Source organism: Scatophagus argus, chromosome 5, assembly GCF_020382885.2.
Source record: "Scatophagus argus isolate fScaArg1 chromosome 5, fScaArg1.pri, whole genome shotgun sequence".
In the NCBI taxonomy this organism is placed as follows: domain Eukaryota; kingdom Metazoa; phylum Chordata; class Actinopteri; family Scatophagidae; genus Scatophagus; species Scatophagus argus.
Window position 1 is genome coordinate 300,263 of NC_058497.1, and position 25,727 is coordinate 325,989.

Here is a 25,727-nt window from a genome sequence, read left to right on the forward strand (position 1 = left end):
TGCCTCGTCTGACGCCACTGGCAATACGCCAAAGAATGCTTGCACTCCGACAGGATGGACACAAACAGGCTGATATTGCTGATTTGCTTGGAATATCCCAGGGCACAGTCTGTAAAATCCTCAAAGTTCATTGAGAGGAGGGTCATTTCATGCCACGAAAATCTCCAGGATGACCATGACTGACTACCAGAAGAGATGATCGGCAACTGCTTAATTTGTGCCATAGAAACCGGAAAATGCCAGCAAGCCGCCTTTGTCGTTTGTGAAGAAGACACCATGGAATCAACGTTTTCCGCCAAACCGTAAATCGAAGGTTGCTTCAGCATGGTTACTGAGCAAGACGAATGACCAAGTGTCCACGCCTAACTGTTCAACACAGAGTTGCTCGACTTCGCTGGGCTAGGGAGCACAGAAGATTACAACTCGGACACTGGCGACATGTTATCTTTATGGACGAGAGCCGCTATATCCTTAACCAGACTGATGGAAGACGACGGGTTCGACGATTACGTGGCGAAAACCTTCGCAATGACTGCATCCAGGAAACCACTCAAGCTGGTGGCAGCTCAGTGAAGGTATGGGTTGGCATTCATTATGGAGGAAAGACACTATTGGTGGTGCTGGATGGAAATATCAATGCCATTGTGTACAGGGACATCCTGGAGAACCACTGCCTCCCATATGCAAGACGGGTCTATGGGAACAACTTTCGTTTGCAAGACGATAACGCTAGAGCACATAGGGCAGCTGCAGTGAGAGAGTATCTTGATTCAGAGGGGGTGCAGGAGATGCCATGGCCCGCTTACTCCCCTGATATGAACCCTATTGAGCATGCCTGGGATGCCTTAGGCCGAGCCATCAATGAGAGGGACAATATTCCTCTACAGGAGTTGGCCCAGGCTCTGACTGAAGAGTGGGACGCCCTGCCCACTGACAACATCGACAGGCTTGTGGACAGTATGCCACGACGTCTTAATGCACTGATCCATGTCAGGGGTGGCCATACTCGACATAAGTGACTGTATGACATTTGAAAGAGTAATACTGGTCATTCATATGCATGAAATCTCCTGGGATATGAGTTTCCTGTTAAACTGACTAAGGCTGAAGAATTTAAACAAAGCTTTAATCCTATTGTTTCAATACCCCCCGTTTTGTTTAAGCCTGACTACAGTTTGTAAGGGTTAATTGTGGTTTAATTTTCATTGTGATATGTTTGCAAGGGATTGATTAATAAAGTTTTGAGAAGATATGCACTTTATCTGTCAAGAATAAATCACATTGTCACAATCATTTCATGGAAATAGGTAAAAAAATATTTTATTCCAACTTTATGAGCAACAGTGTATATACTTTATTATATGTCTTTTTTATTCTATGATTTATACATCATATCAACTTGCTGCAATAGGGGTTCACAGTACATTGTTTTTGTAGTCAGTACAAAATCATTTTCTTTACCATTTTGTGGTAACAGGCACCAATCAAACTACAAATGCAGAATGAGACCTTGAAATAACTTTAAGTAAAAGATCCTTTGTTTGTTAATTTTCCAAGATCTTCTTTTAATAGACTTTGAGCAGTTTATGTTAATGTTTTGCAGTTGTCCTCATTCTTGAATTGCATGCAGTGTGAGACAAAAGTGGATATCAATATCACATGCAAAAACTGTGAACCTCTCAATCTGCATAATAATATTTTTGAATATACTTTGTCGTTGTTTATGTGAACACATTATAGAGCCATTAGAACAAATTAATGGCACATCAAGTTGCTGATTAAACAACAGGATTATTGCGCAGGTGTGCTTTAGATTTGTCGCAATAAAAGACAACTCTACAGTGTGCAGATTTATCATGTAACACAATGCCATGGGGTTTGCATGCTGTCGGCAGGATTAATTCACAGAACACACTGTCAGCAGTAGGATTATTTCTTTTGTAGAAAGTAGAAAGAAAAAAAAATGCTGCAAGGTTCCCTTTGTCTCTATAGTATTGGGACAGAAGCAGAATATGAGCGATACATATCTTTAAACCTGGATTAATGGATCAAAATTATCTACACACAGAGATACTTACAGAAGCAAGTAACAAAGTGTATATTTTCTGATTGTGGGTAAATAAACCTTTTCAAGGACTTTCAGTTTTGGGTTTGTGTGTTTGCACTGGAACTCACCTCAGACCTTTGAAGCCTCTCCTGCAGCTGCAGAGGAACGCATTACCGATGGGCTTACATGTGCCACTATTTCGACACGGGTTGGGAACACACGCCGTTATCTCCATCTCACAGCGCCCACCAGTGTACTGGGGGCTACAGCTGCACGTGAACCCTAGAAGAAGGGTGGAGAGAGACAATAAGACAGACTTCATCACACTGGATATTTTTTTTTACTGAGTATACACAATATATCTGAGACCCACAATAACCATTCCACAGTGCTGTGCAGATGACATCTGTGGGCTGTGACAGGATGCTTTGTTCATTACTGTATAGATGAGGAACATGTAGCCTTATAACAAACCAAACAGCTTGGTTGAGAACTCTGTACGCTTACACCATAGCTTTACCCAGACAGTGTGGGGAACCATGACTGACTAGAGCAATTTTCAATTATGATTGATTTGTAGGTTCTGATTTTAACTGGTTTCTACTCACTGAAAAGTGCTCTATAAATAAATGTATTATTATTTATTGTTATTATTATTATTTTATTCAGCAGAGTAATGGAACTGGGAGTTCCTTCGCAGTAATTCGTCAATGAAGCATATTGTCTTTTCAAATAAACTGCCAGCTTTATGTCAAAATCCATTTAAATCTATTTAATAAGTCTGTAATAAAATTGAAGACCTTGTAGCCAAAATTGAAAATTGTTCTAGTCAGTGAACACATAGCTTATTTATTACAAGAACACAGCACAGCAGTCAGCTGTACCAAAAGTTACACCTGTTAACAACATATTATGACCCTCTAATATCAGTTAAAACACTTGCACAGAATTTATATCCCTCTCTCTACAAGCACACAATGTTAAAATAAGCACATATGAGCAATGAGAAAACACTACAGCAAAAAAAAAAAAAAAAAAAAAAAAAAATTAATAATAACGCTTGCGGCCATGGCTAGAACAAACTGCAGACAATGACAGCCCAGTCACCTTTGGTCTTTAACCTAATGACTATAAGGACCTCACCCGAGAATCTTAAGGTGCGAGCTGGCTCATATGGCCATGGAGGAGGACTATTGGTCGGCCTCAAGGAAATTCTGGCAAACCATCCGGCGCCTCAGGAGGGGGAAGCAGTGCACTGCTAATACTGTTTACAGTGGAAGTGGGGAGCTGCTGACTTTGACTGGGGATATTGTCGGAAGGAGGAAGGAATACTTCGAGGATCTCCTCAATCCTGCTGACGTGTCTTCCGTTATGGAAGCAGAGGCTGAGGACCTTGAGGCGGATCCATACATTACCCAAGATGAAGTCACTGAGGTAGTTGGGAAGCTCCTCAGTGGCAGAGCACCGGGCGTGGATGAGATTCGTCCTGGGTACCTTAAGGCTCTGGATGTTGTGGGGCTGTCTTGGTTGACACGACTCTGCAGCATCGCATGGCAGTCGGGCACAGTGCCCTTGGACTGGCAGACCGGGGTGGTGGTCCCTGTTTTTAAGAAGGGGGACCGGAGGGTGTGCTCCAATTACAGAGGGATCACACTCCTCAGCGTCCCCGGGAAAGTCTATCCAGCCGATAGTCGAACCTCGGATCCAAGAGGAAAAATGCGGTTTTCGTCCTGGTTGTGGAACACTGGACCGGCTCTATACCCTCCGCAGGGTGCTTGAGGGTTCATGGGAGTTTGCCCAACCGGTCCACATGTGTTTTGTGGACTTGGAGAAGGCATTCGACCGTGTTCCCCGTGGCATCCTGTGGGAGGTGCTCTGGGAGTATGGGGCGGGGTCCTTTGCTAAGGGCTGTGCGGTCTCTGTATTCTCGGAGCAGGAGTTTGGTCCGCATTGCCGGCAGTAAGTCGGACCTGTTCCCAGTGCATGTTGGCCTCCGGCAGGGCTGCCCTTTGTCACCGGTCCTGCTCATTATTTTTATGGACAAGGTTTCTAGGCGCAGCCAGGGGCCGGAGGGTGTCTGGTTTGGGAACCACAGGATTTCATCTCTGCTTTTTGTGGATGATGTTGTCCTGTTGGCTTCTTCAGGCCAGGACCTTCAGCATGCGCTGGGGAGGTTTGCAGCTGAGTGCGAAGCAGCTGGGATGAGAATCAGCACCTCTAAATCCGAGGCCATGGTTCTCGACCGGAAAAAGGTGTTCTGTCCCCTTCAGGTTGGAGGAGAGTTCCTGCCTGTGGAGGAGTTTAAGTATCTCGGGGTCTTGTTCACGAGTGAGGGAAGATGGGAGTGTGAGATTGACAGGCAGATTGGTGCAGCGACAGCAGTAATGCGGTCGTTGTACCGGCCCGTTGTGGTGAAGAGAGAGCTGAGCAGTAAGGTGAAGATCTCAATTTACCAGTCAATCTACGTTCCTACCCTCACCTATGGCCATGAATTCTGGGTGATGACCGAAAGAACGAGATCTCAGATACAAGCGGCTGAAATGAGCTTCCTTCGCAGGGTGGCGGGGCGCTCCCTTAGGGTGAGGAGCTCTGTCACCCTGGAAGAGCTCGGAGTAGAGCCGCTGCTCCTCCACATCGTAAGGAGCCAGTTGAGGTGGCCCGGGCATTTGTTTCGAATGCCCCCTGGACGCCTTCCTAGGGAGGTGTTCCGGGCATGCCCCACCGGGAGGAGGCCCCGAGGAAGACCCAGGACACGCTGGAGGGACTATGTCACTCGGCTGGGGTCCACCCAGAAGAGCTGGAGGAAGTGTTTGGGGAGAGGGAAGTATGGGTATCCCTGCTCAAGCTGCTGCCCCCGCGACCCAGTCCCGGATAAAGCAGAAGAAGAGGGATGGATGGATGGACTGTGTGAGGAGTGGTTTGATTGTGGATACTGTTCACAGTTGGATGAAGCATAATTGGATGTTTTTCTTGACATGTGGGTCAAAGCTAAGATTTGTGCGGAATAATAAACCTAGATTTCCAGCAGTGAGTTTTTGATTAATGGACAGAGGATCCAAGTGATTGGGGTACAGGGATGTGGGCGGGGGGGGGGGGGGGCAAACAGTATGATTTCTGATTTTGAATTGCTGAGTTTTATAAAGTTTTGAGTAATCCAGCGGTTTACCTCACTAAGACAGTCAATGCCAGGTGCTAGGCTACTCAGCTCACCAGGTTTCAGGGGAAGGTATATCAATTCAATTCAGTTTATTTATATAACACCAATTCACAACAAAAGTCATGTCATGACACTTTCCATTTAGAGCAGGTCTAGACCAAACTCTTTAATTAAATTATAAAATAGAGAACCCAACATTCCCCCTTGAGCAAGCACTTGGCGACAGTATCAAGGAAAACTGCCTTTTAGAAGGCAGAAAGCTCGGAGCAGACCCTGGCTCGAGATGGGTGGCCATCTGCCTTGACTGGGTTGAGAGAGAGAGAGCAGGAGAGAGAGAAAAAAAGTGAGCGGGAGAGAAAGACAGACAGACAAGGGTGTGTGACAGACGTGTGCAGAAGGAGAGGAAGAGGAAGAAAAGGCTCAGTGCATCATGGGAGGACCCCTGGCAGTCCCTAACTATAAGCTTTATCAAACAGGAAAGTTTTTAGTCTACTCTTAAATGTAGAGACGGTGTCCGCCTCCCGGACTGAAACCGGAAGATGGTTCCATAGCAGAGGAGCTTGATAACTAAAGGCTCTGGTTCCCAGTCAACTTTTGACGACTCTAGGAACCATAAGTAGCCCTGCATTTTGGGAATGCAATGCTCTGGCAGGATAATAGGGAATTATCAACTCTTTAAGATAGGATGGTGCCTGACCGTTCAGGGCTTTATATGTGAGGAGAATTTTAAAATCTATCCTGAATTTTACAGGTAGCCAATATAGATAAGCCAGTACAGGAGAAATATGATCTCTTATGCTGGTTCTTGTGAGTAATCTTGCAGCAGTGTTCTGGATTAGCTGGAAAGTCTGTCTAGATTTATTGGGGCAGCCTGCTCGAGGGGAGTTACAATAATCCAGCCTGGAGGTAATGAATGCATGGACTAATTTTTCTGCATCTTTTTGACTCAGAATGTGCCTAATTTTTGCAATATTGCAGAGGTGAAAGAATGCAGTCTTCAAAATATTCGATATGTGTGGGTTAAAGGACATGTCCTGGTCAAAGATAACTCCTAAATTCCTTACAGTGCAGCTTGAGGCCACGGCTAAGGATAATTTGTTTCTAAGGTGTTCAGGGCCCAGACCAATAACTTCAGTTTTGTCTGAATTTAGAAGCAGGAAATTGCAAGTCATCCAGGTTTTTATGTGTTTAAGACACATAGTTCCCTGAAGTTTGACTAGCTGATTTGTTTCTTCTTGTTTCATTGACAAGTACAATTGTGTATCAATGAAAATGTATTGAGTGTTTCCTAATAATATCACCGATGGGGAGCATACAAAGGGTGAATAATATTGGCCCAAGGACACAACCTTGGGGAACTCCGTGACTAACTTTTGTGAGTGTGTACGATGTATCATTAACATGAACAAATTGAGATCGATCTGATAAACAAGACTGAAACCAGCTTAATGCAGTTCCTTTAATGCCATTTAGGTGATCCAATCTGTGCAATAAAATGGAATATCATCTGTGTAGCAGTGAAAAGAGACATTGTGTCTTCGAATTATTTGGTTGAGTGGGAGCATATAAATACAGAATAAAATTGGACCTAAAGTTGAGAGCTGCGGCACACCACAGGTCATGTGGGCTGTGGAAGACATCTATTCACCTAAATTGACTGCAAAATTTCTCTCTATTCAGTTCAATTCAGTTTGTTTATATAGCGCCAATTCACAACAAAAGTTATCACAACTTTCCAATTAGAAAAGACAGGAAGGAACAAAGCCAATGAAATGCAATGGCCTTGATGCCCACCCATGCTGGCAGATGCTTTGTGGTCTACAGTATCAAAAGCTGCACTAAGATCTAAAAGAATTAAAATAGAGCTCTCTCCACTGTCACTGTTGGTCAGTTTCATTACAGTTTCTGTACTATGTAGTGTTCTAAAACCAGGGTAAAATTTCTGAAAGAAGTCATTTAGACACATGAACTCTAAAAGCTGAGTTGAAACCACTTTCTCTAGAACTTTAGATAAAAAGGGGCAGCTTTGAGACTCAATTCTCAATTACTATAAATAGACGGATCAAGGTTAGGTTGCACCATAGCGTGTTGCAAAGAAGAGGGAAAGATACTATTTTCTAAGGAGTTGTTATACAACTTCTTTATAAATTTAACTTTAAAACAGACCTCACCAAAATATTTGGCCATATACCTGAATCGTATCGAATCGTATCAGATTTTTTTCTTATAGTATTTTATCACTAAAGGTTAAATTATTGGTGATTTTCTTTATGTTTTATCTGCCTGCCTGACTGTGATAGAATTGGAAACCCCTCCCTCATCCCCTTCAGAGTTGTCTGAATGACTAACTAAACTGATTAGCTAGTCATTCTCGATAGTTAAAATGCAGTACTTAACTGATTGCATGCAGGATTAAGCTAATATTAATATATATATGTATATGTATATAATGTCTACCACTGAAATCTGGCCTGCCCTGATAATCTACTGATCAAGAGTAATTGTTTCAATTCAGCCTGTACTAAGCTTTGTGAAAGTGCCTGTTTTCGCCTGCCTTGTCGTTCAAAAGTTGACATGCCATATCCAGTGGTGGCCACTCACTTTGACATAGAATTATTCATAATAAAAATTAAAAATCTGAAAAAAATGCTTGAAGCAATACAGAGTAGTTAGAAAATAAATTGATAAATTATAAAAGAAAAGAACACAGACATAAAACTGTTTTTCTATTTAGTATTTAATTTGATGCATATATGACTTCTTTATCAACTAAATCTGCAAATCAAATGCATGTACATAATAGGCTGTGTCTCATTTGAGCTAATTAGGAGATAATACTGTCATAATGTTTCATTGTCTGATTAATAATGGTAATTGTGAACTTCTGAACTTCCTGTTGCAGTAAACATCCTACGTCATTTCCTGTTGTTGTGTGCAACTGGTGTTACAAGCAGCTCCGTCTGCGCTTTAATTTAATATCGCTTAAGTTGTTCTACTGTTCACTATAACTAGTAATTTCACATTGTTACTTTGAACGCCTGTTCTAATCATACACTTCAGTAATTTCAAGCTAATCTTATAACCAATTAACTACCTCCTGCATACATCACTATCTCACCTGAAGAGGGCTGGGAGCACTGTGAGGATCATGTTTTTTGACATCCCCAGTGCCTTCAACAACATCCAGCTCACCCTGCTGGGAGACAAGCTGAAGAAGAAGCCATAGAAACTGTGTCTGTCCCCCGAGCACTTAAACTAATTAAATCAAATACAAAAAGAGGAGTTATACATAAAAATCTAATGAAGATCAACACCAATACCTCCATAGCTACAACAAATAGGAGAATTAAATGTGGACTGTTAAATGTTAGATCTGTCTCATCTAAAGCTGCCCTAGTACATGAGTTAATATTGGAATACAATATAGATTTATTTTTGTTTAACCAAAACCTGGCTTCGACCAGAAGAATATGTCATCTTAAATGAATCCACTCCCCCCAGTAATATTAACACCCACATTCCTTGGGATCACCGACCGAGGAGGTGGAGTTGCAGCCATTTTTGACCCAAACCTATCATTCAATCCAAAGCCCAAAGTCAACTACCATTCATTCGAAAGCTTTATTCTTAGTCTTTCACACCCTACCTGGAAAACAGTACAAGCAATTTTTATTGTTGTAGTGTACCGCGCTCCTGGCTCATACTCTACTGGAATTTTCAGAGTTCCTATTGAGTCTCGTCCTTAAAATAATATGTAATTATTATGGGCGCTTTCAACATCCGCATGGACAATAGTAATGATAGATTTGATTTATCTCTCTTTTAGATTCAATCGGCTTCTGTCAGTGTGTACATAAACCCACTCACTGCTTCAATCACACTCTTGACCTTGTTCTGACATATGGCAAAAGACTGCTGTTGGCCGCAGTCAGCATCAGCTGTCAAAAGCAACTTTCTGTGGTCCACCAGCAATACGACCACCTGGTAATGTGGCAGCTGAGCTAGCCAACACAGCTATGACCACGACCTCTGATAAGGGTGGCTATGGGCAGCACACCAACGCTGCGTGCGGAGGTTATCTGGTGTCTCAACACAGCGGTGATTCACCACTCACTGAACTCAAACGAAGGCATTTCTGATATTTTTAAGTCGATGTTTCCGGTTTCGGACATTGGCAATACGTTCACCTGTGGCAAGGACAAAACTGGATACATCATGAGATTCGGGTTAGCACCATACTTTAAGCAGCAGCTTGTTGACAGCATCAACAAAGCTGGCCGGGCTGTTACTCGGGGCTGTTACTTGTTGTGACCTGAGGGGAATGTCAATAAACCTGCCTTTAGTTTAATTTATTCTTTTGAGCTTTATTCCTTCTCAGCTTACCTCATTTCTGTTAAATTGCAAACTACAACTGTTAAAAATGTGTTGCTAACAGTAGCTTAAAGTGGCGATGAGGTCTTAAAATTTTTTTTGAGAGGTTTTTAAAAAAGTCTTTAAAAGGTATTGAAATTAACCTCAGGATTCCTGCATATACCCTGTTATGCCACCACTCTCTCTAATATTGGATTGCAAATCTAATTTACAAATCTAAGTCACAGTTTAAATAAAATGATTGCTTGAGTTTCCCTAAAGCTGGCAGTAGCAGTTAGTCTGGCCACAGATGATATGTCACTGTTAAACAGATATGGTTTATAAAGACATTCGCAAAGAAAAACAGTACATTAAAGAAACACAGCCGAAATGTCAGATAGTTTTGACAACCATGTTTAACTGCATATCTTTAGATGTGACTGTTACATGTCAAAATGAAAATAAAAACATCTGATCAAACCTGCTTGTATTTCCTGTCACTCACCACCAAAGGGCAGGCTTGTGCAAGTAGCTCCATTACGGCAGGGTTGCTGCAGGCAAGCATCAGGATAGAGGATGCAGCCCAACTTCATCTCTGTCAGTCCCACCACCTCTGCATCATGTGAACGTTTGTTCTGCAACGGCAGCTCTTTGTTGTTCATCATGACTGAGTCTAGGCAGCCCTGGAAACCCTCAACCACCTGAGGATCCTTCTGGGAGTCCACAACCCCGCGAGAGTTGGGATGCTGTACCTGAGGAGAGTGGGGTCAAAATTCACAATTGAACTTTGTTGTATTATTGTTTTCCTCTCAAAACCACTTTTTAAAAGAATAGATTGGTTTGCACAAAATTTCACCTGAATTTTTTTGATTATATTAAAATGTTCCTCTGCAAATTCTTGGCAGTGACTGAAGTAAATCCAGTGGTCTGTAGGCAATGTATTGCACATGTCACATTTAATGTAATTCAGGCTATTAACCTCTCTTACCTCAGTTTGGATAAATACATGCTTGGTCTAGTAGAAAAAGCCTGGTAAATATAAAGAGCTTAAATGTTTTTCTACATTTTTAGTTTGAAGAAAGAAATATGTATTGTTACTGTCCACAGTATAAATCAGTAGTTATATTAGAAGTAGTAATATCGTTGAGTAGATTTTTTTTTAACATTCCATTCATCATTTATGTAAATATCACATGATTACCAGTTTCACAGCTTAATCACATTCTAATATCTAAACTAAATTTTGGCAGTCAAAGCCAACAGAAATGTCAGTACCCACAACGTCACTTATGACCTCTCAATGATTAAAATGTGCAGGGCTGCACATCAGAGGCTACAATCAAAACAAAGGGCTGTTACTGGTGCTGTTGCAAAGGCTAATGCACACTGTTTAAACATACTAACTGAAATACTCCAATCAGATTCTAAGATAGGCAGAACAAGCTAGTTTTTAGTTTTTAATTTTTTTCAAAAATTCAGAAAGTGGTAAAAGTGTTTTACACACACTGTTACAGTAAGCGTCATCCTCCACCCCTATAAGCTGCTACTTATATAAGCCAAGTGGAGACCTGTAGGGAATATTTTTGCAATAGTGGTTTGGTTTCAGAATTAGGAGGCATACATACACATACAGTATGTATATTTGTGTGTGTGTGTTTGAATTATATATGTGGAGGTAAAGCCTGCATACAGCACCAGCAATGTCCAGAAACAAGAGAAGGCAAGCTGTATGAAAACAGCTTTTTGCTGTGGGCAGCTCTCTCACTGAAGGTGACTAAGGTAAGTCTATAAACATTTTCATCAAGTGAGATCTTCTCTCCACTGGGCTACAGCAGCTAGAGAGAAAGAGAACAACGACCAAATGAACAATGTTTAGAGAGATTTAGCAAAAAAAAAAAAAAAAAGAAAAAAAAGAAAAAAGAAGAAGAAATAAACGACCTGAAACTGACAACACCCTTGTTGTCTGCCCTTTACATATTTTTGCTCAGGGTCCATTGTCTCATAATTCCTCCTTTAGGTGAGTTATGCACTCCAACATGAACATGAATACTGCTAAAATAAATAAAAAAGAAATAAAAAGCTCCTCATAGACTGACCAGTGCTCCAAAGTAGATGGTTCTGTCCAAAGCAAGTTGCATGAATGGCAGTCCACGGCGTTGCTCAATGTAGCTGTCATCCAGCGCCAAGCTGCTGAAGTTGCGGTTCAGCTCTAGTGCCACTGTGTGCCAGCTGCCATCATTGATTCGACGGCCAGAGACACCCAACACGTCTGGACTATTACCACCACCACCACTATCAACAAGGCCACAGGCCAGCTGGAACCACAGCTTCCCCTCCTCCAGCTGCCCAAACATACACACACACACACACACACACTGTAATGCGAGGTATATTCATGCAGACATTTAATTAAAAAAACTGTTTAATGCATGTCCTCAGTAAAATACTAATATAAACAAATCTCTTTATAGGTTTATAGGTTTTTCATGGTAAGTATGTTCAGTGTTTTCTGCCTATAATTAGCAATTATGGCTATGCATAATAAGTACTTAATCTAGATATTTCTGCAGTTTTACTAAATGTTAATGGCAATCATCTGTATGTATCATGTGTTAGTGTACTGACAAATAATGGGTATGTTTGATTAATACAACACCAAAGAACAAATTACTGTAATAGAGAAACTGGTCAAATTGCCCTGTACCATATAGAAAAGTATCCTCAGATCAGCAACTTTTGTGTCCTTCATGACTGAGCAGCAATTACCCTTAAAAATGTCAGAGCCTAGACTGGCACCTGTGTGTGTGTGTGTGTGTGTGTGTGTGTGTGCATATACCTTAAGCACCATGCAGGGTTCAGTTTGTGTGTACATGATGATTCCTTGGCTCTGCAGTGTTCTGATTCTAAGGCTCACTTTCAGCTCCATCTGCAGCCGGTCTGACAGTCTGTACTTGATGTAGCTGTTACCTGAGAAACTCAGCGATGAATGGCCTGTATCACCCGCCAAACACACACACACTTGCAGATTAATGAATCAAAGTCAGCAAGTTGCTGTTGTATTATATTTTCATACACATCTTCACACACTTTTCTGAATTTTGTTTGTTTCCTTTTATTCACTCTCTGTCTGTCTGTCTTTTTGTCTCTCTCCTTCTCACACACACACACCTGCACACTCTCCAAGTTTTCCCAGCGGACACTGACATGCGTAGCGCCCTCTGTTGGCCTCAACTGAAACACACTGCATGTCTGCTGGACATGGCTGGTCCTTGCACTGTTCGGACAGGACAGCACAGCTGTCATCTGAACACACAGAAAAGAAGAAGTACACAAATTTTAAGTTTTCAAGTGAGTGCGTGGTTTAGGCAAAGAATAAATGGTCCATCTGTACAAGTATGCAAGGTTTGCAAAAATAAGGTGCTTGTGCTTGATCAGGGCCAGGCCGCGGCCCGGTACCGGTCCGTGGGTCATTTGGTACCGGGTCGCATAGAAAAAATAAGTAACTTACATTATTTCCATTTTATTGATTATCTGAGTCTGAATGATGTTTTATTTTGAAAAATGAATGGATTCTCTCACTCTTGACGCAGGTCAAGACGCTTGTCTCAGTCAGATGATACGTTACCGCTAAAAATAAACCCATAAGCTAACAAAATTAGTAAAAAACAAACGTTTCTGGAAAGGGGAAAGGCCCTAGATGGGACCGTCTCCTTACAAAGAAACAGGCTCAGAGCTCCCACTGAATCAGCGTTATGGTGAGTTGTATTTTTCATGCACTTTTTTTGTTTTTGCGGTGTATCTTATTTTGAAGGCATGTTTAAACATTACCATAGCGACCAGAGAGCGTTGAGGACAGAGGGGATGTTACTAATGTTATGTTGTTGGCGCGATGTTATGAAGACGCTGCAAATAAAGTTGCGAGTACACATTGGATTCGCGTTTATTGTTATATTTAAAAAATACCCCAGTTTTTATGCCGGTCTTCTCATTTTAGTTGTATTTATCCGCCACATCGTAAAGGCTGGACCGTGAAAATACGGTCTGATATTAAACCGGTCCGTGGCGCAAAAAAAGGTTGGGGACCGCTGCGCTAGAGTACACACTACTACACTAAATTTTTGATTACATCTAGTAAAGACTACAAAAACTGAGATGGACATTTTTAGGTAATTTTTGCTACATTTTAAAGAATGAATGGTTTCCTCATTAGGACTGTACTGTTTTAAAACAAATTTTCAGATGTCTAAATTGTTCAGTCATACACTCAATGATGAGTGACATGAAATTACTTTGTATCAACTAATAATAATTTACTTGGGAATAACATGAATAACATACATCTATAATTCAGTTGTCAACATTTCATTTCCATTTGCATCACACTTACCTATTACTCAAAATTTCATAACACTTACGAGTATTTCATGCATTTCATCCTAGGCATTACAAGTTGATAAAGTATTGCTCTGTAATAATACTGTATAATCAAATCTATCAGATTTGTTTTTCAGTTTATAGTGTCAAATACACACACAAACTTTGCAGCTCATGGTGTATTTTGTGCATGTGGATCAGATCATATCTTACCATATCTGAGACCTTGTCTCCCTTTTTTCCAATATTTTTTCCAATATTTTTCTAATATTTTTAAATGAGGTTGATGCTTAATAAACAGGCACTGCTTGAATATATTTATCAATATTTTGCAATCTACAGAGCAAGGATTTTTGTCCAAGCAGCTGGGAGCAAAACACATGAACTTCTTAGGCATTCAGGAGCTACAATGATTATTTATGGGCAAACTGTAACCTAGACTGTGCATTTACTGACACCAGGCAACTTCACTGCTACCCCTTTCCCCCACACTAATTGCCAACACTGTTTGCCTTAATTACACCCACTAGTATTCTGAGGATTTATGCTGTCCTGGAAAAAATGCTATTGTAATGCAAAATGACAACATTAACCCTAACCCTAAAAATGACCAGCTGCAGCCATTCCTGTGACTAAATTCCATTGGAAGCAGTGTTTGTCTCTCTATTCTGGAACATGCCAAATAGCCTACTGCATAGGAAAACTCAGTCAGACTGGCAAACAATGCTTGGTCACATTTTTAAGATTGACTCACTCACCATTGCATGTGCAGCGTGAGGTGCGATGGAAGCGTGGTGAGACAAAACTGACCCGTGGGGTATTGTATGTGGCAAGGCTGTGTGAGTCCAAAATGATGCTCTGTTCACACTGTGCCCCACGACATTCCAGCCCTGAGCAGTTCTTATCCAAGATGGCTGACACTCTGAGGACCTCCTCCAACTGCCGCCGTGATGCACTAAGCTTCTGGGTGAGATAGGCTGCTTTGTAGTACCCATTCGTTGCTGTTTCCACAGCAATAAGCATGTCCAGCTGTTGCGTCCCGCCAACTGGCTGCAAACTGAGCAGGTGCACTGTGTCTTGCTGTTGAGAAGCAGCAGTCTGCTGTAGCACTTTGAAGACACTCTTTAGATGCAATGCCACAAAGTCTTGGGGTGCCACGCTCTCAAAGCGCACTGTTACTGCTTCACGTAGCATCTCTGGTGTTGCCTGCTCCACATGCACACTCACAGGCACAGGCACAGCAAAGCGGCCATCACTAACACTTGCGTTGAGAGAGTACCTGCCTGCATCCAACCCTCCCAGGGCGATGATCTTACCATCATGAGGACTGATCTTAAAGAGACTGCGCTGTGCTGGAAGGGCATGGCCAAAAGTCAGTGCATCATATGGGTCAGCGTCCGTAGCGTGCAGCTGGCCAATTACACCACCAGGAAACTCGTCCTCCATTGTGACAATATGTACTTCTAGTGGCAATGCCACTGGACGATGAAGGCTTTCCTCAATCACCCTGACTGTCAGCATGGAGGTGGAGGACAGACGAGGCTTCCCTGAGTCTGTCACCTGGGAAGAGGGAGGAGAAAAAGGAGAAAAAAAAGAAGATTATAAGACAACACAAGACAAGATAAATAAAACTGAGAATGGAGAAAAAGAAATAAAATCCTTGCTGACATCTCTATTTGGCGATCATTATGATAATGATCTGTATGTGGTCAGAAAGTTCATCTGTGGCAGTGGGTAATAACGAGTAACATTCACTCTGTTACTCTTTTTATTTATTTTTTTTGTTATTAAAGTTTTTATTTATTTATCCACACATAAACAATGAAAATCAAAAACTAACATTGACACCAATAACATACAGTATATCCAGCATACAACCACATATAAAAAGGCCTCCTGTACATCAACATTTCCCTTTCTTTCAAGACCACCAGGATATACGTTCATCAGTACCATGTCTACAGTTTTCCCATTACAGTTTTTACAGTTTTCCCTATGCCCTGCCTACAAAAAAAGAATTAAAAAATACGTTCCCAGGCCCTCCTCTTCGTTATTAATTCTAGCCAACATGCATTCATATGATGCAGCTTCTGACATCATTTCCATCCATTTTTTAACATCTGGGGCAACTATACTCTTCCATACTCTAAGAATTGTTCGAGCAGCTGTGACCATCCCCACTTTTAAAACCCCTCGTTCATATTTAGATATGTTTGGCATTTCTGTTTGATCCCCTAACAAACACAGTCTCGGTGATACAGGTACCGCCACACCCAACCACATACTCACGTGTTCCAGTACTTTCTCCCAGAACAGGTACACTAACTTACATCCTCAAATCACATGTAAAAACGTCCCTGTTTCACTCTGACATTTCCAACACAAATTATTTCCTAATAAGCCCATTCTATGTAGTTTTGAAGGGGTAAAATAAAATCTATGAATTATCTTGTACTGAATAAATTTCCCCTTCGCCTCTCTTATGTGTTTCCCTGTATTCGATAAAACATTTAACCAGTCCTCCTCACTCAAATCACATCCTAGGTCTTTTTGCCAGATGATCCTCAGGTTTTTACACATATTTTCTCGTAGACCATTAAATGTCTTGTAGAATATGGCTGCTCTGTGTGTTATACTGAGTAAGTTCAAAACTTCCATCAATGTATTCTTGTTGTGATTAAATTTACCCTTTGTGATACAATCTCTTATTTGTAAATATTTCCAAAAATTATCTTTATATTCCAAATTGTATTTTTGCATAACATCAACAAATGACATGAACACTCCATCCACAGTAGATCGCTCAGTTTGTGTATCCCTTTTAAAACCATTGATGTTACTCTTTTTTTGAGTAAATGTTTTTGTTTAAAATAAATGTTTTACATGTATTTTAGGATACACTGAATGTACTACTTTTACTTATAATGCATATTGAGTTAGGAGGCTGGTTGTCTGCTGATCCCAGGTTGACTGGCAGTAAACCCATGCCAATGCCCATTCTTGACTTTGTAGCATAACAATAGTATAAGCAACTGTGGGAGGTTCAGATCAAACAAAATACTCTTGGCCTGGCTGTTTCTGTTTTTCCGCTGTCAGAATATGGCTTTTAAATAAGGCTCGCAATTAATATTAACAAACCACACTACATGGTGCAATGAGCTGCTCAACCATGAAGTGAACTGACAGGCACTGTTGCAGTAATGCTAATAAGTTTAATGCTATATAAACACGGTATATCATACATCAAGATACAAGATAGGTTTATTTGTCACACACACAATCATACACGGTACAATGTGGAGTGAAATTCTTTATGTCCCTGCTACCAAAAAATAGGTAAGTAAAATTTAAATATTGTAAAATAGAACGCTTATAAAAAAAAATAATAAAATTAAAAAAAAGTGAAAATGTGCAGTATTTACATGACCAGAAACTACTACTAATTTTGCTTTCTCTCATAACATAAATATTTGAGCTAACATTGTGTGTGTGTTTGCAAATATTGTGCTTGTGTACTGACTAGACATGCTCATTCATGTATAAGACAGACAGATGTGGAGTGCAAATATTTCATATAAACATACCTAATATAATGTTTCAACCACAGATGTCTTCCTGAGGTAAAAGTGAAAAAGAAGAACAAACCTGTGTTTAAAAGCAATTCATGATGACATCCTTATCTTTCATTGTTGACCACTTAACTTCCACTTCTCCGGTGCTGCGGGAGTGGCAGCCTGTTGTGTTTTTTTGTAATTATATTTTGTTAGTGTGTTCTTCTCCTTTGTTTTAACTGCGTAAACATGAACACTACGTCTGTACAGTTTGCACTCGTTTTCCTTTTTGTTCTTGCACTTTTTACGACAGGGTTTCTGCGCGGAGCCACGGCTCCATTGTTTACATTAGAGATCAGCCGTTAGCAATACGGACAGGCCACAGTATGTGAGGACGCAGAGCGGTGAGTCTGACATGCCTCTCTGTAGCACAGGTGCACCACAGGGAACAGTTCTGGCTCCCTTTCTGTTCACTCTCTACACCTCTGATTTCAGGTACAACACCCCAACCTGCCACCTACAGAAGTTCTCAGATGACTCTGCGATCGTCGGCCTCATCATGGATGGCGATGACCGAGAGTACTGAGAACTCACCCAAGGATTTGTGGACTGATGCCAGGACAACCGCCTCCAAATCAACGCTGGTAAAACCAAGGAGCTGGTGGTGGACTTCAGCAGACGCCAACACACACTCCAGGGAACAGACATTGAGATAGTCATCTCCTACAAGTACCTGGGTGTTCACCTCAAAAATACACTGGACTGGACTGACAACACGGACGCCCTGTACAAAAAGGGCCAGAACAGACTCTACCTGCTCAGGAGGCTGAGGGCCTTTGGAATACAGGGTTCACTCCTCAGGAGCTTTTACGACTCAGTGGTGGCATCAGCCATCTTTTATGATGTGGTCTGGAAAGAGGCTGGAAAGACTGGTGAGGAGGGCCGCCTCAGTCCTGGGCTGCTCTCTGGACTCAGTGGATGAGGTAGGTGACAGAAGGACAATGGCCAAGCTGTTATCCATGCTTGAGACCCCCTCCCACCCCATGCAGGGCACTCTGACAGCACTGGGTAGCTCCTTCAGTGACAGACTGCTACACCCATGCTGCGTGAAAGAGAGGTACCACCGCTCCTTCCTGCCCACTGCTGTCAAACTCCACAACAAGCACAGCTGATAGACTGGACATTTAAGCTGTTGAATGTGTTAACTGGACAATAAATCATGTGCAAGAATGGGACAAATGGTCACACCAGATCTGCAATAATACATGTGTAGTAATAATTGTGCAATAATCCTTACTCATGTAACACTACTACTAGGATCAGTACCTACATACTTGAAACAAATCTGTACAATAATTAGTCCATTCACTAATCATAACTTGAGGGACTCTAGTGCAAATAGTCTTTTTCTTTTCTGTACTGTGTACAGCTGCAGGTATTTGTTTCCTGTGTATTTATTCTTTTTGAATGCACATCCTGCCCTTATTCTTGCATGCTTTGCACCCTGCTGTAACACTGTAATTTCCCAGTTATGGGACTAATAATGGATTATCTTATCTTGTAAATTTAGGGTCTTCATTTGACTGGAGTGAGTGGTATGTGTTTTGTGATCTGTGACAATCTCTAATAAGGGCTGGGACCTCTGACATCTCTGGCCACTGTCTGGTTTCTAAAGGTCAAGGGTAGTGTCATTGTAAACATGAACTCTATATAGCCTTACATTATATTATACAGATTTCATGTAGTTATGTAATACCTTTTTGATGAACCTTTACTTAAATATTGATGAATCACTGAGAGGAAAAAAAAGAATAAAAGCACATAAAGATAATTAATGAGAAAACTAACAAATAGACAGCAACAGAGAGTGGCTGAAACAATTAAATTCAGGAGCAGAGTAGTCTTGGATTTAAACTAGGTACACTTGTGTTAAGGTTTGATGTGTGTTGTAAAATGTTCTAAATGTGTGTGCAGCACAAAAGTAAAAGCAGTTTTTCCAAATTTTGTGTTTGCTTGCACATGGGACTTTGAGGATTAGCCACTAATACCATACAATACCATAATTTTAATGTAAGACAAAAAAAGTAATAACTCATAAGTCTTTCAACACCTCAGCAAAAATAATTCCTTAGCACATATAATTGTTTCTTTCCCTATTCTCCAATTGACAACCTGCAATAGTGAGTGCTGGTGCAGAAAATGTCACTGAACAAATGCCCACACATTTGTAATGATGTTAATATCTTTGTAGCCTCGAGCAGGTTGCAAAAAATTTTTGTAGATCAGTTTTTTTGTTTGTTTTTTTTTTTTTAAGATAAAAAGGAAGCATTATATAGTATGATAGCAAGTTGGCAATAAGAACTTGGTAATAAACTTAATAAATAATAATACCCTGTAACATGTACAAACAGTATTTGGAGTGGGAGAATGACGTCGATGTGCACATGATCACAAAGATGGGCCCGTAGGGACATGTTTTTCTTGTGGCATGTGGGACTGTGTGTGGACCCATAAAATTAGGATTCGTACACACATAAATTCTTGTTGGTGAGTCTTGTCATTTTTTCCACTCTAAATGCACATTTGGAAGAGGTGCCAACTGATGTGGAAGACTCTTTAGTATATATCTTGAAAGCTATTTATAGTGATTTTCCAATAAGCTAAATATGTTACCCTATGTATGTAATATTAGCCTTGATATTATGCTTTCATATCATAAACATTGCATCTCAGGTTGATGCATACTATGAATTGGGAGGAATTAGTGCTGTATGTCTAAATGTTTAGTAATGTATCATCTGAGCTGTTGAATTAGTCCTTCTCTTCCTTCAGATATCTCCACTAGAGATGCTGGGTTGTCATCTCTTTGGATGTGCTGCTGCAAATCTTCTCATCTCAAGTAACCAATGTATTGTAGTTACACATAGCCTTTGCCCTTTTATCAGATAACTATAGTGTTAGGCAGACACAGTCTTTGATTCTTACCCCACCACAAGTGTGAAAGAGAGAGAGGAGAGAAAAGGGAATTAATCCTATAGTCTCAGGTCAATTGCTAATGGCTGTCTTTGATTTAGAGCCACTCCTCCTCCTCTGACTCATGGTGAGCATATTGCGTCATTCTCTGTTTGTGCATGTAGTACTCTGTTGCTGTGTGTTAGACGCTCCCCACATATTTTGTACTTTTTGTAACTCTTATAGAGTTTTATAGCTTTAAATGCCACTTCATCAACCTGAGCTTAGTCCACAAGCTTGTTAGAAAACTGCCTCTATATTCATCGATCCGCCTATATTCTTGTGGTTAGATCGCTAGCTTGCTTAGCTATGGCTTCTCTCTCTCCCTCCACTTCCTCACCTCTCTCCTGCTCCATATGCCTGATGACTAGCTATTCCTCTGCCTCGTTTACTGATAATGGTACTAATAAGTGTAGCTTTTTTGCAGCCCTGGAGGCGAGGCTTAGTGTTTTGGAATCCCAGCTCCGCAAAGGTCAGTTTGGTGACAGTGTGAAGGAAGCGTAGCTCAGAATAACGGCCCGTGGTTCACCACCAGCCCCCTTCACGTCTCTCTCTTCACGACTCTGTTCTTTGGAACGTGAAGTTAGAGTCTCCAGCGAACATAGGTGCCTCCCTGGGGCCAGAGTGGACGACATTGAAGCTAACTTGAAGCTGCTGGCAAAGTGTAAACCTAAATTCTGTAATGACTGTAATTTATGTCAGTGCTAACGATACCCGACTACCGCAGTCGGAGATTACTAATGTTAATGTTGAGTCGGTGTGTAATTATGCTAAGACAATGTCAGACACCGTAGTTTTCTCAGGCTCCCTGCCCAATCTGGCTAGTGACGACATGTTTAGCCGCATGTGGTCGCTTCATCGCTGGGTGTCTAAGCAGTGTTCAGCTAACAACATGGTCTATATCAGGGGTCGCCAACCTTTTTGAAACTGAGATCTACTTCAAGGGCACTGAATAATGAAAGGGCTACCACTTTGATAACACACTTCTGAAATCAGAAAGTTGCACAGTTCACCTTTAATTTTATATTAATGACATTCTACGTGAAGACACTGATTGTTAATGATTAATAATTTATCAATAAAGATTCAGAATGATTCAACAAGGTAGCAAACAGATAAACTTCAACATGCAATATTTTATTTCTTATTTACCTTTCCAATTGTTTCATTTTCAAATGATAACTTCCACAACATTTTGCAGGAAATCACGTCCAATTTTTCAAGACGCTATCAGTTTTTATCAAATCATGAACTCTGCACCATGTTTGTACAAATGATCAACTCATTTTAGAATGAATCTTATGCAAGTACTAATCACTACATTTGCAGCCATTAAAACAAATCATCATGTCTGTTAAACTTAGAAAGAAAGAAAGAAAGAAAGTGACATATTTTGTCATTGGAGGGAACTCACTCCAACGAAATTCTTGCTCTGCATTTAACCCACCCAAGTGACGTGCACACACACAGCAAACCCGGGGGGCGACCGCGTGCAGCGCCCGGGGAGCAGTGGGGGTTAGGTACCTTGCTCAAGGGTACCTCAGCCATGGACACCGGGACGGGGAATCGAACCGGCGATCCACCGGTTACAGGTCCGACACCCTAACCGCTGATCCACAACTGCCTGTAACACATCTGTAACAGTTTTTCATTCATTCATTTTAAATCTATCTTTGCCATGGCACTGACATGTTGCCACCAACAACATCTGTCATTTGTTTCTTCTTCATTTGTTTCTTCGTTAGTGGGAAGCCTGGCAATGCATGCTCTTCACCAGTGTACTGTAATCTGGGATGTAAGTTGACACTGCAACTCTCAGTGACTCTTGCAGATGTGCATCAGTGAGGCGTGTTCTGTGTTTGTTCTTAATGAAGTTCATGTCAGAAAAGGCTGATTCACACAGATAGGTTGAGCCAAACATGCTGGCAACCTTCATGGCTACTGTGCACACACCACTGTACTTTTCAGTATCTGCAAGGCACCAAAAGTTTGGTGCAGTCTGGTTGGCTTTGAGGTGGAGGTCATTTTGCAAGGTTACAATTTCTATCTCCACCTGACCAACATCCAAGTTGAACGTTGCACTTAGTCGCTCAGCAATGCATGTTGTATCCACTTGCATGAAAGGATTGGAAATGAATGACACACGCGGCTCAAGCTGATCAAAGTCACAAAACCTCTTCTCAAACTCTTGCCCAAGTCTGTTTATGACTTGAGAGTACTTTTCTGCAGCTTTGTCAAAAGTCTCAGATGCAGAAGCATTGTCTTTCAGCACTGACTGCACAGAGGGAAAGTGCAGCACTTTTTTTGTCTGTAAATGCATGGAGAAATTGCTCATCTTGGTTTTAAATGCATTGACAGAACTTATCATGTCAGCAACAGTTTTACCTTTGCCCTGCAACTCACAGTTCAGAAGGTTTAGTTTCCCAGTGATGTCCAGTATCCACTCTGTGTCCTCCAGCAGAGAGGTGTCTTCACCTTTGGACTGCATGAACTCTTTGATTTCATCCAAAAGCAACAAAAAACGTTTCAAAATGCGTCCCCTGCTCAGCCATCGGATTTCTGTGTGCAGTAACAGGTCTCCATATTCAGCTGACAGCTCCTCCAATAGCACCTTAAATGTTCTGTGCTGTTTAGCGTTGGAGCGGATGCCATTTATAATCTTCACCAGTCATCACGTGCTCAAAGCCGGTAACTTTTGCACATATTGCCTGCTGGTGAATAATGCAGTGGTAATGCAGAAATGGTGGGAAGTCTGTGTCACCTTTACAGTGTGCGATGAAACCTGCATGCCGGCCGGTCATAGCAGGAGCTCCGTCTGTAGTCACCGATACCAGCTTTTCCGTTGGTATGTTTTTCTCCTTGAAAAAACTCCTCACTGCGTTATAAATGTCAACTCCCCTCGTAGTTGTCTTCAGGGGCAGTAGTGTCAGGAGTTCTTCTTTTGTGGAGAAATCATCAAATACCATCCGTATAAGGATCATCAGCTGCGCGGTAATGCTGTTGTCCACAGACTCGTCGCACTAGATGCTAAACCACCTGCACCTAGCCAGATCCCGGTCCAGCTGTTCCGTCAAGTTCCCAGACATAGCAGACACCCTTCGAGCCATCGTGTTCGGCCCAGCTGGACATCGGAGAGAGTGGAAAGGATATTGCTTCCATTCTTCTCGTCTTTAAGTACGGTGTTAGCAATAATGATCATTGCTTCTTTGAGAACCTCCCCGTCTGAAAATGCCTTCTTCTTTATCAAAAAATGTGTAGCCCTAAAAGAGGCTTCGATTGCTTTTTGAGAGTTTTTCACAGGCGTTGTAAAAAAAGACTGCTGTTTGGCCAAAGCTGCCTTTAACTCGCGGGCTTTTTCTGTCCGTAGTGCGCTGCCGGGTGCGTAGTTAGCATTGTAGCTTTTGTGACAAGTGCTGAAGTGTCTCTCAACGTTGTGTCGCTTTGCCGTCGCCACAGTCGCACCGCAAATGAGACACACACAGTTTTCTTTCACATTAGTAAAAAAAAAATTCTTCCTCCCATTCACTGTGAAAATAATACGTTTTCTTCCTTTTTTCCGCCATGTTTATGTGGGTAGAAACCGCTTTCGTCTCCTCGTCTTCGCAACGCTCAAGTTTGTCATGCGCACTAGACTGACCTCTGCCCCATTCTGCGTCAGAGTTCTCATATTAGCGAACTCTGCTACTTTATGATTTTTATGATTTTTTTTAAAGGTTTTTATTTATTTTTTATACTTTTTATTTTTAATTTACATCACTGTAAATGCAATTCAAAAAGAATGGCAACACAATTTAATCAAATTTTAGACAGTGATAGTTCGTGATTAGGTCTATTTTTAGAACTGGCTTGCGGGCGACTGATATGGTCACTGCGGGCGACGCGGTGCCCGTGGGCACCGGGTTGGCGACCCCTGGTCTATATAGACAACTGAAAACTTTCTGGGGAAAACCTGGTCTGGTTAGGAGAGATGACATCCATCTGACTTTGGATGGGGCAGCTCCCTTCCCAGCCCCCAGTCTATGAACATAGTAAATTCTGTTCTGCACTCCTTTGGCTTCTTGTAGGATATAGGATAGACTTCAAAATCCTTCTATTGACTTATAAGGCTCTCTCAATAACAAAGCTCCATCCTATCTCAAGGACTTCATTGTTCCTTATTGCCCAAGTAGAACACTTTGCTTCCAGAATGCGGGTCTACTAATGGTTCCCAGTATTTCTAAAAACAAACTGGGAGGTAGAGCTTTCAGCAACCGTGCGTCACTACTGTGGAACCAACTCTCTCCATAGGTCAGAGAGGCAGACACTTTCCCCACTTTTAAGTCCAGGCTAAAAACATTCCTCTATGATAGACCCCCTCCTCGGTGAGGCATCCCAGCTGTCACATAATGAAGTTTGCAAACGACAGCAGTAGTGGGACGTATCAACAACAAGGCTGAGGAGCAAGACCACCAGGCTCAGAAACAACTTCTTCCCTGAAGCTGTCTGACTGCTGAACTCTAGACATGCCCTGTAGACCCCCCACCCACGACACACAGACCTGCACTACAAACACTTTTGTCTACACAAGTGCAATATTACGGACTACTTTCTACTACATACTACTTCTACTTCATACTTGCACATGCATATTTATGATGCACATGCTAAACAACTGGCTTCTTTATTTAAATGTTTAGTTAATATTTGATTTGTATTTAGCTTATGTTTCTATTTTTATTCAATTTTTCATTTCATATTTTATATTTTACTTATTGCTCCCAGGACCTGAGTCCTAATTTCGTACCACGAACATGTACATGTGAACTGGTATGACAATAAAAGTTCCTTGAATCCTTGAATCCTATAGTTAGGGCTGGCTCAGGTAACTGAACCATTTTATAGCCATGCTGCCATAGTTTTAGACTGCTGGGGGACTCATCAGGATACAAGGAGCCATCTGCTCTTCTCTTCTCTTCTCTTCTTCTACACATTTGCTGTTCTGTATTTATCTGTTATACTGTGTAGTCTGGTCTTGGTGTCTCGCACTCTCTTTGTGTCTTCACAGTTTTCTCCAGAACTCCATCCACCAACCTCCACTTGCATCACCTCCTTCCCTCTGCCTGTCGTCCCTGCTTGTCAACCAACCTGCCGTTCCTGCTTCCGCTGTTCACGGCTCAGCTTGCCCACCAGGAGCTGCCTACATGAGCTCTCCCCTGACTGAACATTCCCCATCTATCCCATATCTCGTGTTGTTAAT

The 25,727-nt window shown here is 41.6% G+C and overlaps 1 protein-coding gene across 8 annotated transcripts in view; it reads right to left on the reverse strand.

Moving 5' to 3' along the window:
* fat3a (FAT atypical cadherin 3a) overlaps positions 1-25,727 on the reverse strand; it is a 193,582-nt gene that overhangs the window by 15,316 nt on the left and 152,539 nt on the right. For all 8 annotated transcript variants that reach the window (XM_046388057.1, XM_046388064.1, XM_046388062.1 and 5 more), the window contains 6 exons: positions 14,687-15,488; positions 12,723-12,857; positions 12,391-12,545; positions 11,651-11,896; positions 10,060-10,306; positions 2,176-2,329 (listed from right to left, as the gene is read on the reverse strand). In XM_046388057.1, coding sequence (XP_046244013.1) covers positions 2,176-2,329; positions 10,060-10,306; positions 11,651-11,896; positions 12,391-12,545; positions 12,723-12,857; positions 14,687-15,488 — 1,739 coding nt within the window. The remainder of the gene's footprint in view (positions 1-2,175; positions 2,330-10,059; positions 10,307-11,650; positions 11,897-12,390; positions 12,546-12,722; positions 12,858-14,686; positions 15,489-25,727) is intronic.